Raw genomic sequence first — 20,067 nt, 5'->3', positions numbered from 1 at the left:
TATCTTTTACTAGACAGAGTAGTTTGTATAGCATATTACACTGTGAGATCAAACAAGAAGTATGGTAATGTGAGATGAAGTTAAACTGAGAGTAACATAAACTTGACAAAGTGAGTATTATTATGTGACCGCGACACCCAAAACGACATGAAGAGATAAACATGGTTTTACATTCTGTAACAAATCTGAGTAGACATTCATTCAACATAAGAATAATATTATACCATACAATCTACAATTCAATGAAAATGATTAGCTATGCATTGTAGAATAGCATGAATACCATACACCATAACAAAAAATAGACATATGAAAACTAATGATTAAATGGTAACCCTTGATTAGCTCATTCCGTACAGAGATAGAACAACTGGCTACCTACATGCATGTTAAGTGCTAGTTGCATATAATGTTACCCTCAAACGAGCAAGTGCAAATATATAATTCGATAAGTGCCTGATGACTACATCTGACTAAATAGTCTTAAAAACGCTCCTTTTTGTTAGATTATCTAGTTGATCAAGAATGAAAAAAAAATTAGTTGATTTTGGCAGTAAACTGTTATTATCAAACCGGGCAAATTTGACCTACCCTTAGGAACACTATTTTTTTTATCTATCTTATCTCACCATTTGAGTATCTTTTCAGTGAATACAGCAGCATTTTCAAGGTTCAAAATTCCGTTTTAACTAACTTTTTGGTTACATCGAAATTCCCACTAATATGATATCTAATCAACAGATATCGTTAACACATAAAACAACAATCATCTATTCTTTATTTTATTTGTTTCGTTGTTAAAACGGCGCACAGTGGGCCAGGGAGGGACCAAAGTGCGCCAAAACTATTTTTGGGTGATTTATTTTTTTCAATTTTTTTCTTGCCCAGTTGAAAGGTAATACATAGAGGAATACCTCAGTGAAATATTTAATTCCGGTATGCACAATAAGGGTATAAATTTACTACTTCAATCAGCAAAATCCTACATATTCACAGTTTTAGTGCAAAAGTGACCTATTTTATAAATCTTTCAATTCAACATGAAGTTTTTAAGTTATTGATATGAAATTGCTCTCACATATTTCTGATAGTTCATTTCATTGAATGAATGGGTTAAGATTAATAGAAACACAATCTTCATGATATATTATAGGGTAATTCACTGAAAAATGGACTAATTATCCATGTTTTTTATAAATCCAGAAGAAATGTTTAGATCTCCGCGGTGTACCGCTTAAATTTTAATACCACCCTTTCCTCTGATGTCTAAGCTTCAAGTTGATACCAAATTTGGCTGCCCGATCTTGCCCGTTGTTATGTTAGAGCCGATTTCCCTTGCCACATTGCCCCGAAAATGTGGGTTTTTGGGGTCCGCGGATGAATCATGAAGGATTCGTGGTCATAAATCACGGCGCGAGGGGGCGCGTGACACTTGTTCTAACACCGCAGACCAAAATAAACACATTTTTCGGGGCAATGTTGCAAGGAAAACAGCTCTAACATAATAACGGGCAGAATCCGGCTGCCAAATCTGGTATCAACTTAAAGCTTAGACATCAGAGAAAATGTTGGTAATACAATTCAAGCGAAAATCCCTGGAAATCTAAACATTTCCTCTGGATTTATAAAAAAGAAATCCCCAAACATAAGTTTTGGCGCACTTTGGTCCCTCCCTGGCCCACTGTGCGGCGTCTCTCAAACGGTATAGATCTCATTTTCAACCATATCCGGCTCATATTGATCTCCAGAAGACGATTCGTCAGCTTTAGCATAAAGACCATGCACTATGCCATCATCGTTCCCATCCGGCTGTCCTCGGGGCCTATCGGGTATTGCATAGAGAGAGCCGAAGTCTTCCGAAGTGTCATTCCGAGATCCATTTCCATTCTTATCGGGCGAGGCGTAAACTACGCTCAGCCTGTCGTTCTTGTTCGGCATGGTTCGGGGGCGCATCGGACTTACATTGTCAACAGAAACATACGGTGCCATTTCATTGGTTATTCCTTCGTAGTCGTTCCGTGGTTCATTTCCATTCTTGTCGGGCATGGCGTAAACTACGCTTAATCGGCCGTTGTTGTTCTGCACGGTGGCAGCGGTGTCAAATGAAGCGTAGGGCTTCATTCCATCGCCTAGCACTTCATCATCGATTCCCCCGTAGATATTCATTGACTTGGTAGGATTCAAATTTACAAGAAGTCCACTCTTGTCTCCTCCGGAAGCAGTAGGAACAGGGGCCGCAGCATTATTTGAAGCTTGTAACCCAAGCTGGGAACCTCCTTCAGCCGACGGCTCTTCAAGTGCTGCGTTGCTGATACCAAGGCCATTGGCTCCTGTAGGCGTGCTGGCTGTAGCCAAAGACATCCTCTGTGAGGAAGTGGGGTCCTTTCGTCTCTTCCGGGACCTGAATTGAGAAATGTTGATATAAATATAATTTTGATAATAATATTAATCATAATCTGGAATTTATATGGCGCGTACGAAATACGAAATACCGTCTTTAACGCTTTACAGATCTCATTACCATGGTCATCGGATTGATTCACGTACAATATGTATCATTTTACCCTCTGGGGAGTATTCCAACCATTTAGTTACCGTAAGGGCATATTATAATTACTAACGCTAAGGCTTTCATCATCCTACCAGGTGCCCATTTCTCTCCTGGGTATGGAGTGACAAAACAGATTAATGCAATGCCAAATTAGTGCCGTTTTGGGGAAGGAACATAATCATGTACGAGGCTTATCTTTACCGTGGTTCAAGCTTCGAATACAGGTTGTACCTGCTATGTTCTTAACCAGGTACCCGATTCTCCATCAGGAAAAGACGGTCGGGATAGTTTTGTTTAATACAGGCGCGTACGCAGGATTTTTTCAAAGGGGGGGGGGGGGGGGGTTAACATTTATAAATCGGTCCGAAAATTTCGCAACGACTCAGCCAGCCGCTGAATAAGCGGGGGGGGCGGTCCCAAAAAATCGCAGCGACCAAGCCGACCGCTGAATAAGGGGGGGGGGGGGGGGGGGGGGGGGGGGGGGGGGGGGGGGGGGTAAGAGGGACACTTTTTTTTTTTTTTTTTTACTCGAAATTTGGAAATTTGACATTTTGCTCAGGTGGGGGGGGGGTGTAAGGTCACCTTTTTTAGGTCGGCCGTGGGAATATTTTTTTTTTTTTTTTATATAAAAAAAAAAAAAAATCAAAAGGGGGGGGGGGTTCAGGTTTTTTTTTTAGGGGGGTTTACATACATAAAATTACCAAAGGGGGGGTTAACCCCCTCCCCCCCCCCCCCCTCCCCCCCCCCCCCCCCTGCGTACGCGCCTGGTTTAATATCCCGTTAATTTGTGATTAAAATAATGATGAAAGAAAAAAATTGTAAGAAATTCCCAACGTGTAGTAGTTAAAAAGCAAAAGTTTATATAAGTCGATCTTTGGTTTAAAAAAAATGCTACACATACCATGATACGAACCAATTGCAACATCATGGATATCATTGCCATAGTTAGAAGAGTAGACTTTATGACATTCTATGCCATAGTGATCCCATTCATAACAAAATCTCAGTTTCAAAATTTGTTGGATGATTATTTAACATGCCTTTTCAAAATATAAAGAGTGCGTTTGATGTCAACTTTGTGCATGAAAAAAATATTTGTGCGCATATCATTTTTCATAGGATAGATCCAACCATTAAGAAAGGATGCAAAATTGAGGGTAGCTACAAACCTTCTCCCCATGAAGAAGATGATGACAATGATGATTACGATGATGATTAATGCAGCCACACCTCCATCAATCCCTGCATATAAATCTACATGTAAGAGGTTTACCAATGATGAGATGGGATTACTCTTCGATAACCAAGATAACAAATGAAGAAGCGTTCAGATAGGCAAGAGTAATACACATCGGGGTGTTAAATTACATGTATATGTCAAGCTTGTGAAAACTCCTCCGGACACTCTAGTCACAGCATCGAGACCGTCACAAACCCTACAACAGACCCAACATAATAAAAACAAGATTGCAAAGTTTTCATTACCTATACAAAAATTCGTGTTCGGATGACGTATTTTAAATGTTAATGGAACTTAGATTGCCATAAGTTGATTATTTTTTAATAATTGGAAATTGTTTTAGCATTATTTCCTTACCCTGAATGGCAAGGAAGTTGTCGTTTTAGAGTCGGTCTAGCAGTGTGACTGATGTAGAAAGCAACATAATAATGTAAGACTTGCTATAAATTCAAAAAATGGGATTCTGAATTTTTTATTCACCCTCACCTGTGTTATTTCCAGTCAGAGGAAAGGCAGACGTTGTTTGAGGTGCAATAGATGTCGTTGATGGTGATGATGTTGCAGGTTTGTTTCCGTCATTTGTTATCGTGACCGGTGTGAGAGCTATTGAATTAGAAACAGTTCTCGAAATTATTATAGGCCTAAATATGTAGGCCTAAATTCTACTAAAGTATCAACCCGGCGCTGGTTAAGGATTTTGTTCAAAGGAATTATAATAACAAAGGAAGTTAGTCTGTGGTCTAAGTTGTCCTTGTTAAACATGATCTTAGACACAAAGTCAAGATTATCTATATTCGTAAAAATATATCGACCGTATTTTTTGCATATTTTGCTTTAAGTATACACTTCTGTCCCCACTGAAGAGGTTTAGTTATTAAAAAAGGAGGAACATGAAACCTCGTATTGTAATCATTTAATTTTTACGAAGGACTGAAGATTTGAAAGTAGGTTGAGTCCTCTGAACTTGAAGAGATATTCCAAATTGCATTATCCAAATATTAAATTGAAAAAGTTTATTGTCCACAAGATTGGGAAAGTTTTGTTCTTTAAATTCCACATACATAATAAATATGCAGGAATAATCAGAGATAAAGATGGGAAACAGGAAAGTGATCGTGGACGCAGCTCTATAGACGTGGATCCATTTAGGAAAAAGCCCCCTCGCCCTCATCTCCCCCCCCCCCCTTCACTCTTCTAGTAAAATACTACATAGTTGCTGCACATTATGCTTCCCAAGGATCTCGGAATGTACGGCGGATCAAAACATAATTATCCCCCCTCCCTCCTACCCACACCTCCGACACTCGTGGATCCGCCTCTGGTTACGGGTACATACCTATTGACGTAGGCCTAATCGTTGAAGAAACTGTTATTGGCGTAACCATGGATACTGTAAATTCAGGTAAATAGCAAAATATGAAATGATAATTTAAACTGTTTTGTACTGTAACAGTGCATTCCCGTCCATAAGCCTTATATAACAAATTATTAAAGCGCTTTAAAGAGTATTAAGATTCAACGTTTCAAGATTCAAAACACATTTTGTACCTTTTGATAATCAAATGAACGCAATTTTAAATACACAGTTGTAGCAATTGAGGAAGGGGGTTAGATTCCCTAAAAGCAAGAAACTTGTTAGGGGTCGTCATTATTCATTGGCTAGATGGCTAGCAAAGAAACTGCAAACTTTGGAGATATTGTTTTCCTGCCTAGGTAATCAAATAGGAGTAAATTCAAGATTTGTCAACTGGCTCACATGTTTTGATGATGTTATCAGCCAAAGTGTGTTGGATTTCATTTTTCTTTAAACGTAGCGAGTCGAAACTAAAAGTAATAAAATACTGTCTTGTTGTTTGGAAACGGCAAAAACATCCACATCTCTAATGAAGTACTCCCAGCTGTTCAATTTAGTGACATATCTGTGGAATTTAGATATATTTATAATGGTACTCACTTGTGAAGACAGCTATGTGTCCTGACCCGCCACAGCTATCGGTAGGGTCTCCTGAACATGGGACCTGACAGTTAGCATCTGATCTCACTCCATGTCTAGTATAGCTATCACTCGCTTCACCACAGTAACATTCATTTCCATTTTCAACACCAGCGAATATATAGTTAGCTGTGGTTGACTCCACACAAAACTGGATGCAATAGGAAATAGTCATCTTTGGATCGGCAACTGAACTATCACCGGGAAAAACTCGATCATTCGTTCGGTCCACAAAGCATCCAAGATAACCGTCACCTGTACACAATTAGAAAAAATAACACGATGTTATGGTACTCAAACGCTTCCCGCTTTTAATTGCTTTGATTTGACTCGTTACAAAATTAGATGCAATAGGGATTACTCATGAATGTACTGATGTTGCCAAGTATCACTCTATCATTCATATATATGATCCTCAAAACATCCGAGATATCCATCACCTGTAAGGAAGCACATTAACGCCTGACAATCCGACTACAGTAATACACATTGGTGTAGGAAGTGAGGAGGTGAGGACTACAGCCCCCGCTAATTTGTAATATTTTACAATATTTGAGCCATCACTTATTGCTGTACGAGAGGCCAAATTCGAAGTTTTTAAAATCTTTGTTAGTTTGTTCATATGACATTTTCACTTCAATTAACAGTCAAAATGTCTTCCACTCGAATATTTGTGATCTTTGACTGAACTTTCTTTGTTATAATGTGAAATAAATTGCAGGGGACCAACCATCAGAGCACATTTTGCTCTAAATGTTTTGGGTGACCATGCTGGTATTATTTAGAATATCAGCCTAGAATTTTGCTTCTGTTATGTACTGAAATGTTGATTACTCTCTATAATTATGACGGTATGTTTGAGTACAATAATGGACGCATTCGATGAGGACGCATTCCCTAGACGGACACTACATGGGTCAGGTAGATCCTGTGCGCAGAATTAAAAGTTATCTCATGTTTACTTCATAGTCCCTTAGTGTTAACTCATTGGAAGACCGGTATTTATATAAATATATATAGGTGTGTGTACACACTAGATGTACACATTTTTATTTATGTATTTGTATTGAAAGATATATTGCACACTTACATATTATATAATACCTACAATTTCTTTTTATGAAGCGCAAAAATCAATAAAACATTGCTCAATGAGCTTTACGTGACAAATTAATGCTGAAGACAAACAACAATATCGGAAAAAGAAATTTGTAGAAATAAGAATTCAGTTATTGAAGAGGTGCGTCATTATGTTCTTGTTAAGAGTCAATCGATAAGGTAGTGAGGAAGGGGGCCATAACAACCTTTCCCATCATTTCATTTTTGTATCACACTTACTAATACTAGACCAAGAGGTATATTTTATCAATTGCTCATAAAAAAAAGAAATTATTTGTAATTGGCACGAGGCATGATTTCGTTAGCATTCAGCAACGATGGGAATACAAAAATAATATAACTTGGGGTTCGTTACGGGCTTCAGCTTGATGTCCCGCCCATCCCCTCCCCAATAAATCCGATGGGTATTGATTCTAAGCCGACACATTTTTATTTAGTGCTTTTTAATTTCTGACCTCATTTGTATAGTGACTATCTCATTATTCTCATATCATTATCTGCATTTTGTGTGATCTTACTTAAGAGCTAAAAGGTAAATTATCAATGGTCAATTATCAGTTACCATGACACGAAGCTCCTCCTGCTGTCGAGCATTCCGTTTGGGGTAAATCCAATGTACACTCTGACAAATCAGCTTCATATGAAATATCAAAATATAAAGAACATGATACGGATGTTAAACTCCAGTATCGCAACAATATATTCAAATTTCATTGGAAATAAATTATATAACATAAACTATTAATTTGCGCTGGGAGAGTCACCGTTAAATCAGAAGGCAAAGGCGTCTTTCTTTGATACTCATTTCATTCATGGTTGATATGTGGACAATATGAAAGACATCAAACCAAAACATTTTCTTAAAAAGATAAAAATTAACAGTAAACCCATAAAGCTCAGTCTCCCCTCCCCCTTCCATCACCCATGTAATCGCAAACCAGGGTCGACCTTCCTTGGTCATGTTCGTGTACATACTGGAAAGATGATAGAACAGTAGATGATAGAACAGTAGAACTGGCTGTTGCCATCTGCCAGATGGCAACAGCCAGTTCTACCAAATCCAACAAAAAGCCGTCTTTCAAAACAAATAATGAAACATGTACATTTATTTCATGAGCCTCATCAGTTTTCTTGCAAAAGTGTAGTATTTTTCCAGCTTAACGAATAGGTTAACTCGCTGCGAACAAAGGTAAACCACGTGAAACGTGTTACGAACCAACATGATAAGTAATTGTCGATGACCTGTAGCATATTCGTATGTATATAGGACCCATTTCTCACTCATTATCTTGATCTTAAGTTGTATCTTATTAGTGGTAAACAGAGAGGCTAGGCAATAACATCTTCAAAATTTAAATGCTATGTCATTACCTCCATTAATAATAATAATAATAAATTACATTTATAAAGCGCTTAATACAATGTTTCTAAGCGCTTAACATACAAGTAATTAGGTACAACGTAAAATAAACATACAGCAATAATAATACACAATTCTAATAATAACATTACAGATAATTAAACTGCCCTATAAATTACTATTACCGGTAAACAAAAAATACTTCAAACTTGCCTTAAAAGACTCTACAGATGGGGATTGACGAATAATAATAGGTAAACTGTTCCATAATTTAGGGGCTGCAATGGCAAAAGTACGATCTCCGTAACGGGTATTTGTTCGGGGACCAGGGGCGTATTGGAAATTAGCATGTGTAGTTGACCGTAATGAACGTGATGGAACAATAGGTTTGAGAAGGTCGTTTAAATATGATGGAGCATAACCATGTTTAATTTTGAATACTAACAAAAGAATCTTAAATTGAATGCGAGTTAAAATAGGTAGCCAATGAAGAGATCTGAGAATAGGAGTTATGTGTTCATATTTTCTGGTTTTGGTAATGAGACGGGCTGCCATGTTCTGAATACGTTGGAGTGGAGAAATGGTGGAATCTGGTAAAGCCAAAGTACAATCCGTTACAATAATCTAAATGGGAAGTCACAAAAGCGTGGATCAATCGTTCTGTAGACTGTCTGTCCAAATATTTTCGAAGTTTACTAATCCTGGATATACCAAAGGCAGCCGTCCGACAAGTATTCCTGATGTGTTGCTTCATATTCAATACATCATCAACAGTGACGCCGAGGTTACGAACTACTTTTGAAGGTACGATTTCAACGCCAGCAGCATCCAAGCACGGCAGACTGCAAGAACTTCTAAACTGCGAGGTGATATGTAGTACCTCAGTCTTAGATTGATTTAACTTGAGTTTATTTGAAGAAGACCAGGACATGACATCGGAGACGCACTCGCTCAGTTTATGCATAGAGCCTACGTGATCTTTGGATGTCATGGTCGCATACAACTGGGTGTCGTCGGCGTACATGACATGATGAATGTCCCGATGGGAAGAGATGACCGCACTCAACGGACCAGTATACAGGATGAACTCCAGTGGACCTAGGACAGACCCTTGAGGAACACCCCAGGGCAGGGGAAATGGTCTGGAAATAGAGTCATTCACAACGACGTGCTGTTTGCGATTATCCAGGTACGAATCAAGCCACTTCAAAGCACACCCCTTGATGCCATAGCCTCGCAGGAAACGATCAATCATAGTTGTATGGTCAATAGAGTCAAACAATCTATATGTCAGTGTGTTCCTGGAAGAAGGAGGTGGTCTATAGACAGCATGTATTCTAATTACAGCACGCTGTGAAGCATGGACAGTCAGATCCACATGTTCAAACGAGTTAAAAGTGGGAAAATCGTTGTTCAAAGAGACATTAAGAGCAGAACGATGGATGATACAGATTCCCCCACCAGATCCAGTGCGACGTGCCTTGTGGACAATCACATAGTTGGGTAATGTGTAGTTAATGTTCGCAATGGTGTGGTTGTCTTGTGAATCACCCTTTAACCAGGACTCAGTAATGACAAGTAAATCAAGGTTCTTTTCGAGGATGAGATCACAGATAGATACTACTTTGTTATTCATGGATCTAGCATTCCAAAGACCCAAACTTAACGATGGATCAAAACAGGAAATAGTTGCAGGATGTCGCCCTTGGTTGCGGCGTCTGCATACATCAATCAAGTTGGTGAGATCCCGATGACGAGGAAAATCTGCGCATAAAGTACGAGAAGGCTGTTTATATGAATTCCTGTCAGTAGTGATAGTAGGGATATTAGATTCAATGCAGTGTGCGAAAACTGGAGGGTGAATCTGTTGACGCTTGGACCCCTGGCCTTTTTTCCTCCTCGACGCGTCCGCTTTCTATACGAAATACCAAGGGAAGTAAGATTTCTCCACTGGGTAGGGGGCAGCCAATGAGGGCATGTTTTAGTCCGATTACAGTTGTACAACTGTTCTCTGGTGTAAGTGACACGTTGTCTTGACTGTGACCCATAACTATCTCGGCATATATCATCAGCAGGCCCAGGATTAGGATTAATGTCACCATCCAGTAAAATGGAGATTTGGAAGGAAGCCTCCGAATTCGGGTAGTAGCTGATGGGACCCCCCAACAATTTCCTTGCAGGTTTTGATGATAGAGAATTCAGCCTACCTTCATGTGGGTATAAGTTGCCGGTTATACTGTGATAAGGCAAAGTAGAATGTTGAGATACACTGTATATATATCTATTCAGCAAGTAAAGTCCAAGAAGAAACACAAAGGTAGGACGCTTGACCAATGCCATTGTCCCAAGAGGCTGGTATTGTTCATAACAATAGGAACAGCAAGAATGGTATTCAGGCTTGGGTGATCATCAATAGGATGTGTGCATGAAGCAGTTTCAATATGGCTATACTTGGCTCCAAATACATAGATAGCAAAGCAAAAACTTGAAAGTCTAGAACCTCTCATCAAGTTGCACTAAGTCCTTCAAAAATTGTCCAAAGTGATCCAGAGGGTATACTTGGTAGATGTGTATGTTTATAGACACACCAATATCCACTCTAACCTCACAAATAAAGCATAAAAGTAGAGAGGAGAGGAGCTGCTCACATGCTGAACGCTCACTCCCACATTACAATTTATTCCTCTGGTGGGAGTTGAATTCTGTTCATAAGGTGTTTCTCTTATTGCTATGTTTGCTCCCTTGAATCCCAGATGCCTGCAGATGACGATGACGTCACTGACACCAAGATTTACTCCACATGTTGTCTCCCATGTCCCGTTGTCTACCCTGATCTCAACTGTGCCTTTATTGGAGGTTGGACCGCCAACAAGTTGCACATCTATGAGCGTACAAAATTATCAATGGCATACATATAGACTCAATTTTGATAGGTAAAATAATTCGCATTCAGTTACACAACACAACATTTTGTTTCCAGTAACAATTCCTTTACAGTACCGGTATACTACAGTGTACTTGAAAAGGGGAATTTATTTAAGCAAGCATTATGCTTCTTGGTAGCATGGGCTGGTGGGTGATATATTTATGTAGAGGGAAGATGTACTACCACCCACATAAATGGGTTTGTGTATAATGTGAGAATATGAGAAATGGAAGCCTAACATGTAAAATTGCTTGTTCAAACAAGGTATAATATTCTTGTGCAACTTCATTTATCTGTACAGTCTTATATATTATCTCAAGGTTTCTTTAGATATGTTGCTTCTTTGCTTACAGATATGTTGATAAATCAACATAAATAACATGAGATAGCGATACAAATTAGGTGTTTTGGTATGAAATTGTTGTTTTTCATATTATTAAGGAAATTCAATCGTTGCGAAGGTATTTATTTTGAGATCGTTTTTTCCCGTTACTTTTGTAAGCTCAAACAGTTAGAGTCGTATTTTCTTTGGATTTTTCTTTCTGAAGATACCGTAGCAATTTCTTTCACGGTGGTTTTAGTACGGCATGTTCAGTTGTCACTCACTTTCATTTCAACACGTTGACAGGAAGGAATTGTCAGCTCGTCGTCATTTGCTCATTTTCAGCATGTTAATTTGTGTCCCGCCACAGAAGTAAGTTCTTTGGATTAATGATATAATTATGTAAATAATGTGTTGATGATGTGATTATGTAAAATAAGAGGAAAAGGAAAGTTATAAACAAAAGTCAAAGTTCTTGGTAAATAATGTACACGTGAAAATAGGGTGAAGTTAGGAGCACAATTTTTGTGTAAAGGAATTTAAGGTAATGTGTCAGTGAGTTGTTAGTGATTTAGTTAAAGATATGAAGGTGATTTGTAAATTGGTTTTTGATAACAAGCAATATTGTCTGCTACACTCAAACACTTAGGCAATTTAGAGGATATGGGTTATTCTTTAATCAGGCATTTGTAGATTCTTTTCTATGTATATATATAAGGAAAACATAAATAAGAACCAGGTCACAAAAAGAATTGTACATTTCAAACCATTTATTAAGAACATGTCAGACTCAGAGTATGAACAAGATAACTCAAAATATGTTATTTTGTGTGCATTATCTTTACAGATTGAATAAATACCTACACCAGTAGGAACTATACATTCTAACGGGCACATCTCGGCTTGTTCACTGATCCAAACATAATTTGATTGGAATCAGACGGACAAGATGGCTGAAACTGCAGGCGAGTTGAAAGCTAAGAGGAGAACGGCAAAAGGGAAGCTCACAAGGGGTATGAACCAACTACAGGCACTTTTGAACACTGAAAGATCCATCAAGGAGGTAGATGAGAGCTATCACGAATTCCGCAAATTGTATGAAAATGTGGAGGCAAAACATGATGCCTATTCTGAGGTTCTCGATGACACCGCGTATGAAGCAGAGCAGGCGTGGATGGAGGAGTGCATGAATAGCTTCATGCAGATGAAGTTGAAGGTTGTGGACTATGTAGGCAATAGTACCGGCGTGGATGACACGGTTGACACCACAAGAGAGGCTGAAAGCCCAAGGTCAGAAGTGAGAAACACAACAGCATGTCACGTACAGATAGAGAAACCAAAGTTGCCACGTTTCTCAGGAGACATCAGAGAGTACCAGACCTTCAAATCGGACTTTAAACATCTTATCGAGTCCAAAAACGCGGAGAGGGACTGTATAACCATTCTGCGTACTAGTTTACAAGGCAAAGCACTTGAAGTGATTCAAGGCATAGGAACAGACTACAACGCAGCTTGGGAGCAACTAGATGTCATCTACGGTGATCAGAGGAATGTCGCAGATGCTGTTATCTACGACATCACGAAGTTCAAGAACTTGAAAGAAGGAGATGATAAAGGGTTCATTGAACTAGCAGGGTTAGTGAGGAGGAGTTACAATACTCTGAAGGAAATCAACAAGGAGGAGGACATGAACAATTCTCACATGTTGTCATTGATAGAGCGAAAGCTTACGAATGAAGATCGTAAAATCTGGTTACGTCAACAGAAGTCGCCAACTTTGAAGTGCTTAATGGAATGGTTGAGCCAGGAGTTGCAAACTCGTATCAGGGCGACTGCATCGATTCGAGAAGGAAGGTCAGATAGCAAGCCAAGGCAGGGTGCCTTCATACACCATCTGACACAGGAGGACAAAGGAAATGAAGGTCGCAAACCAGACTTTAAGTGTTGGCTCTGCAAATCCAATGATCATTGGGTCGATAAGTGTCAGAAGGTCGTTAAGATGAGCCAGCAGGAGAGGTACGAGTTGATGAAGGAAAACAGGGCTTGTTTTAGCTGTCTGAAACGGGCTGGCAAGGAACATCGGATGACTACATGTCGAAGAAGAAAGAAGTGTGATCGATGTTCTTCCTTTCACCATCCTTTGTTACATTCAACCATAAAGATCCAGGAATCTACTGTGGATGTTGCAAGCACCGGATCGAGTGAAACTCTTCTGCCAATTCTTACAGTCAAGGTTCGTGGTCCAAAGGGAGCGGTCATCGGAAACTGTTTATTGGACTCGGGTTCTCAGGTGACACTCATCAGGAAGGGAGTAGCAGAGAAGCTCAACCTGGAGGGTGATCCGGTTCAAATAGTAATCACAAAGATCGGCGGAGATAGAGAGACTACTAATTCTAAGTGGTATCGGGTGAAGGTAGAGTCTTTGGACAATCATCGAGTTGTTAATGTGAAAGCTATTGGACTAGATGTGATCAACGACAACATCACAAGTGTTGAAGTTCGGGAGCTTGCAAGGATTTTCGATCTTGATAAGCTCAACAGAGGAGACGGGTCAGTTGATCTACTCATCGGTGCTGATTATGCAAGACTACATCTTGGTGACGTCAAGTCAAGAGAAAGAGGACATCTAGTGGCTACGCGAACTCCACTAGGTTGGGTGGTATTTGGCGGCAAGCCAGGACAGAGCAGTGGAAGTGTACTTAATGTACAGGTGGTTGGAAATCCTATTGACCTGCAGGATTTCTGGACGACGGAGTCCATGGGTGTGGCATGTCCAGCTATGGAGACAGATGAACAGAAGTTAATCACCAAGGCCTGTCAGAAGAAAGGACAGCAGTGGCTGGTACCGTACCCATGGTTGAAAGCTCCTAGAGAACTTCCAGACAATAAGGTTCTAGTGGAGAAAATGCTCTGTGCTACTGAGAAAAGGCTGATGAAGGATGCAGAGCATGCAAAGGCCTATGACCATCAAATCAAGGAGATGGTTCAGATGGATTTTGCTAGGAAGCTAACGGCTGAGGAGATGGAGTCGTACAACGGCCCTGTGCATTACATCCCTCATCACGCCGTATTGAGACCAGAGAAAAAGAGCACACCGATACGAATTGTCTTCAACTCTTCATCAGTGTACCAAGGCAAGTGTCTCAATGATTTCTGGATGAAGGGGCCTGACCTGTTGAACAATTTGTTTGGAGTCATCATACGATTTCGGGAGAAGCCAGTAGCAGTCTGTGCGGACATCTCCAAAATGTATCATAGGGTGCTGATACCGGAATCTGATCAACACGTACACAGATTCTTGTGGAGAGACTTGCAAGTTGATAGAAAGCCTGATACCTATGTGATGCAAGTTGTTACCTTCGGTGACAAACCGGCTTCAGCAATGGCGCAGACAGCATTGAGCCTCACTGCAGAAGAGGGACGCACTCAGTCCCCAGAGGCTGCAGATGTGTTGAAGAGAGACTCATACATGGATGATATCTGCACATCTACAAATACGAGAGAGGAAGCTCAAGCCTTAACTGGGAGCATTGACAATATTCTCGCTAATGGTGGGTTTAAGGTAAAAGGCTGGACTTCAAGCACACAGCTAAAGGGAGCACGAGGAGATGAAATGGAGAAAACTCTGATGGAGAGTCTAGCAGAGGAAAAGGTGCTAGGAGTCTTCTGGGACAGAAAAAGGGATGAGTTCTCTTACAGGGTGAAAGTTGAGAAGTTCTTGGATAAGGAACTAACCAAGAGAATCATCCTAGGCCAGGTTTCTCGAATCTTTGATCCTATTGGCTACACAGCACCGTTTGTCATCCGAGCAAAGATAGGACTACAGAAGATGTGGGAAGCTGGCTATGACTGGGATGCAGTTCTTCCAGAGGAATGCCAGATAGAGTGGAAGAGATTCTTTCAAGAGATGGAAGAGCTCAAGGAAGTAACGTTTGAGAGATGTTTGACTCCGAAGGGAAGCCGCTACTATGTATCTTCAATGATGCATCAATGCACGCCTTCGGAGCATGTGCATACCTGAGGTGGGAGACGGAGGATGGAGATTACAAGACAAGATTTGTGGCAGCGAAATCACGAGTGGCACCACTCAAGCCACTGACGGTTCCGCGCCTTGAACTTCAGGCTGCAGTTCTTGCCAGCCGACTGTACAAGACGATAGTAGAGCAGCTGACGATGGAGATAGATGATGTCATCCTCTTTACAGACAGTATGATAGCCCTCTCATGGGTGAGGTCTAAGGCAAGGAACTTCAAGACGTTCATTGCTACTAGGGTAGGAGAGATCCAGAGCAACACAGACCCCAGCAAATGGCGACATATCTCAGGAGTAGACAACATAGCAGATGTGTTGTCAAGAGGACTGAAGGCAAGTGAACTGAATGGGTCATGGCAACACGGTTCAGACTACCTACAACAGTCAAGATCTGATTGGCCTGAGGAAGTGAAGGTTCTTACGAATCTACCTGACGTTGAGAAGGAGAGGCGTCATGAGAAGACGGTTCTAGCTGTGGGTTTAAGTTGTGACCTAATCGATTATGAGAGGTTCTCCAGCTGGAGGAAACTGGTCAGAGTCGCAACATTGGTGTTAAAGTTTGTGAAGAAACTAAAGGCTAGACGGGGAAAGCAGGAGAATGAGACCAGTAAAGGAATGACTCCCGCAGAACTAGAGGAGGGAGAGAGGTACATCATCAGAGACGTACAGAAAGGCATGGAATCACGAATCAAGAAGGGAGAACTGAAGTCCTTGAGTCCCTTCATTGATGACTATAGAGTCATTCGAGTAGGAGGCAGGATAGATAAAGCGATGACATCATTCGAGCACAAGCATCCTGCTCTTCTTCCGTATGGACATCATGTTTCCAAGTTGATTACTCGTCATGTTCATGAGATGAGTCATAGTGGAGTAGCTGCAACCATGGCAAAGATAAGGCTAAAGTACTGGATTCTACGGGGCCATAAACTTATCAAAACGCTCAAGTACAGGTGTACTAAATGCAGAGCTTTTCTGCAAAAAACTGAGACCCAAGAAATGGCCCAGCTACCTAGGGAGAGATTAGCTCCGAATACACCACCGTTCCACTTCACTTCGTGCGATTACTTCGGGCCACTAACCGTGCGAGTGGGACGCAACAAGACGTCGAAGCATTACGGAGTCATCTTTACTTGCTTGAACACAAGGGCCGTTCATCTCGAGCTGGCAGTAGATTGCAGTGCCATGGAGTTTATGCAGGTACTGCGGCGTTTTTTCGCTGTGAGAGGACAACCGGCCAGCATCCTAAGCGACAACGGCACTCAGTTTGTTGGTACTGAACGGGAGTTAAGGAAGATGACTGAGGGACTGTCCAACGAAGAACTTCAGGACTTTTGTGCTGAGAGAGGTACCGTATGGAGATTTACCACTCCAGGAGCACCACATCAGAACGGCTGTGCGGAGGCTTTAGTCAAAAGCTGCAAACATGCTTTGAAGAAGGCAATTGGGGAGCAAGTGTTGGCACCATTTGAGCTTTTAACTTGTCTGGCTGAGGTGGCGAATCTGGTCAACCAGAGACCAATTGGCAGGCTGTCGACCGATCCAGATGATGGCGGATACATCTCACCGAATGACATGCTTCTGGGACGAGCATCAGGGAACGTAGCGCAAGGTCCATTCTTGGAAACGCGAAATCCGAGGCACAGAGTAGAACTGGTTCAGCGCATCGTAGATTCATTCTGGCAACGCTGGACGCGGGACGTATTGCCACTGTTAACTCCTAGAAGAAAATGGAATGTGCATCGACGTAATGTACGCGTTGATGATATCGTTATGTTCGCAGACGCGAACTCTGTGCGTAGCAAGTGGACAATTGCTCGCATAATCGAGGTGTTTCCGGGTGATGACGGTAAAGTACGGAACGTGAAAGTAAAGACTATGAACTCTGAGTACCGTCGCCCGATCACGAAGATTGCTGTAATCTATCCCGCAGAAGGTTACGAAGATTAGGTTACACAAGAACTTTAAGTTTGAAACATTGTAAACTTAAGAACAGATTAATCTTTGCAAATTTTTTTTTTGGATGTAAGATTTTCTTCATTTATATCATGAGGACAAATTCCCTCATTGGGTGGGGAGGATGTTTTGGTATGAAATTGTTGTTTTTCATATTATTAAGGAAATTCAATCGTTGCGAAGGTATTTATTTTGAGATCGTTTTTTTCCCGTTACTTTTGTAAGCTCAAACAGTTAGAGTCGTATTTTCTTTGGATTTTTCTTTCTGAAGATACCGTAGCAATTTCTTTCACGGTGGTTTTAGTACGGCATGTTCAGTTGTCACTCACTTTCATTTCAACACGTTGACAGGAAGGAATTGTCAGCTCGTCGTCATTTGCTCATTTTCAGCATGTTAATTTGTGTCCCGCCACAGAAGTAAGTTCTTTGGATTAATGATATAATTATGTAAATAATGTGTTGATGATGTGATTATGTAAAATAAGAAGGAAAAGGAAAGTTATAAACAAAAGTCAAAGTTCTTGGTAAATAATGTACACGTGAAAATAGGGTGAAGTTAGGAGCACAATTTTTGTGTAAAGGAATTTAAGGTAATGTGTCAGTGAGTTGTTAGTGATTTAGTTAAAGATATGAAGGTGATTTGTAAATTGGTTTTTGATAACAAGCAATATTGTCTTCTACACTCAAACACTTAGGCAATTTAGAGGATATGGGTTATTCTTTAATCAGGCATTTGTAGATTCTTTTCTATGTATATATATAAGGAAAACATAAATAAGAACCAGGTCACAAAAAGAATTGTACATTTCAAACCATTTATTAAGAACATGTCAGACTCAGAGTATGAACAAGATAACTCAAAATATGTTATTTTTTGTGCATTATCTTTACAGATTGAATAAATACCTACACCAGTAGGAACTATACATTCTAACGGGCACATCTCGGCTTGTTCACTGATCCAAACATTAGGTCTACTGGCCAATGATTTGATATCCGTGATCATTAATTCCATAAGCCTGTTGCCTACGAAGCTTCATTTCTGTTTAATAAAGGACTGTATTAACGACTAGAGAGGTCTTTGACGAGCCATGTGCGAGTGACTTCGGAAAATCAGTAAATGCACAAGTGAACAGGATATAAACGTTACGTAAATTCATTGCTTCACAATTTGCATCTCGTGTGCAATGGCTGTTAAATATCTTTCGCGTATTTCTAATCCCGTTGTATTAAAAAGAGGCGTTATTTTTATTGCATTAATCGGGCCTATGAAGGCCAAGAACCCAAACATAGCTTATTCAAAGTATCGTCTGCACTCTTCGTTTTACAATCACTTTTTTTACTATGTCATGTTATCATGGGGTTTCAGAAACCACACTATTCGTTGACGCAGCCCTACGTCATGCAAATGACGGCTCGTGTGCAACGTGCATTGATTACCCGTTATGACACATCTGACCATGTGATTGCTGCACTGCGTCAAAAGAACCCCCAGAAATACAAGGATGATGCGATGCCAATCCATTTTGAGTAATAGTTACGAATCACTGACAAATCTGCAGATTAAAATCGGAGTCGAATATTTAACAGCTCAGTCATGATCATGAACTTATTTAGAAAATCGTGAGGTCGATTGTGATAATTGGATCATATTGCAACAGTACATGTTGTTATAATCTATTATGCAAGAATAAGATATAGGAATGACACCCGTGAGAGATATAAAGTATATAGGCCTACACAGGCGCGTACGCAGGGGGGGGGGGGGTGGGCGGTTACCCCCCCCCCCCCCTTTGGTAATTTGATGTATGTACGCGTATGTGCGTACGCGCCTGGGCCTACATCCTCATCCACTGATTTCAGTGAATTAATTGCAGTTGCTAAGTTTATTGTGTTAACATAAATATTTGCACGAGGGCAATTCCTAGGTATTTCGTTATTTGTTGTCTTACAAGTTACCGAGTAATTGTGTAAAGAAGCCAGTTTGGAGATAGAAATTGTTCAATTAAATGGCACCCAAATATCAACCTGCAGATAAAGGTAATTTATACAATACTGTAAAATTCATCCGGACGACTGTTTGATAGTTATCTTGAAAGTGGTGAATCACTATTCCATCGGCGGTACATTCTTTAATTCGCAGGTGAGATTATTCTTTTCAAGAAGGCGATACTAAGGGTATTCCTGAAGCATCTCCATAACTTTGGCAGTGATTATTCTATTTTATTTAAATTATATTATTATATTCAAATGCAGTTGGACGTCTTCATGTGTAAAACATCTATTGAAATTGTGGGGAAGTTTGTACATGTGGTATCTCCGAAGAGTTTTATAGCCCAGTAATTAACACCCCCCCCCCCCGACTATCCCAATGCTTTAAATACTCAATTAAAACTTTTTTTGAGGATTTGGGTTCATCTTGAATCTCGAATCTTGAAGAATTACTCTCCCAAAAGCGTGAACGCTGTCCTGAAGAGGGCTGTGCTGTGTTGCGTGCTGTTGGTGATGTGCTGTTGGTGATGTGCTGTTGGTGAAGTGATGGTGGTTGGTCTCCGTGCACTCTATACAATG

General features: G+C 40.4%; 3 protein-coding genes across 3 annotated transcripts; 2 read left to right on the top strand and 1 right to left on the bottom strand.

Annotated features, from left to right (window-relative positions):
* Positions 1-618: 618 nt before the first annotated feature.
* Positions 619-9,518, bottom strand: LOC115923220. Its single transcript, XM_030983600.1, has 6 exons — positions 8,975-9,518; positions 5,746-6,039; positions 4,278-4,394; positions 3,721-3,805; positions 1,692-2,401; positions 619-808 (listed from the first exon to the last, which is right to left on the bottom strand). The coding sequence occupies exons 1-5, from the start codon at positions 9,516-9,518 to the stop codon at positions 1,696-1,698; spliced, it is 1,746 nt and encodes a 581-aa protein (XP_030839460.1). The 3' UTR covers positions 619-808; positions 1,692-1,695.
* Positions 9,519-12,460: 2,942 nt separating this feature from the next.
* Positions 12,461-15,494, top strand: LOC115923219. Its single transcript, XM_030983599.1, has 2 exons — positions 12,461-15,426; positions 15,467-15,494. Exons 1-2 carry the CDS (start codon positions 12,461-12,463, stop codon positions 15,492-15,494), a joined length of 2,994 nt encoding a protein of 997 aa, XP_030839459.1.
* On the top strand, positions 15,472-18,471 carry LOC100892047. The gene is made up of 2 exons (XM_030983115.1): positions 15,472-17,913; positions 18,390-18,471. Exon 1 carries the CDS (start codon positions 15,502-15,504, stop codon positions 17,488-17,490), a length of 1,989 nt encoding a protein of 662 aa, XP_030838975.1. The 5' UTR covers positions 15,472-15,501; the 3' UTR covers positions 17,491-17,913; positions 18,390-18,471.
* Positions 18,472-20,067: the final 1,596 nt, after the last annotated feature.

The sequence above is a fragment of the Strongylocentrotus purpuratus genome, unplaced genomic scaffold, assembly GCF_000002235.5.
Source record: "Strongylocentrotus purpuratus isolate Spur 01 unplaced genomic scaffold, Spur_5.0 spur5_scaffold_13, whole genome shotgun sequence".
NCBI classification, from domain to species: Eukaryota; Metazoa; Echinodermata; class Echinoidea; order Camarodonta; family Strongylocentrotidae; genus Strongylocentrotus; species Strongylocentrotus purpuratus.
The sequence above is the reverse complement of the archived record's forward strand: the minus strand, read 5'-3'. Positions and strand labels throughout refer to the sequence as shown.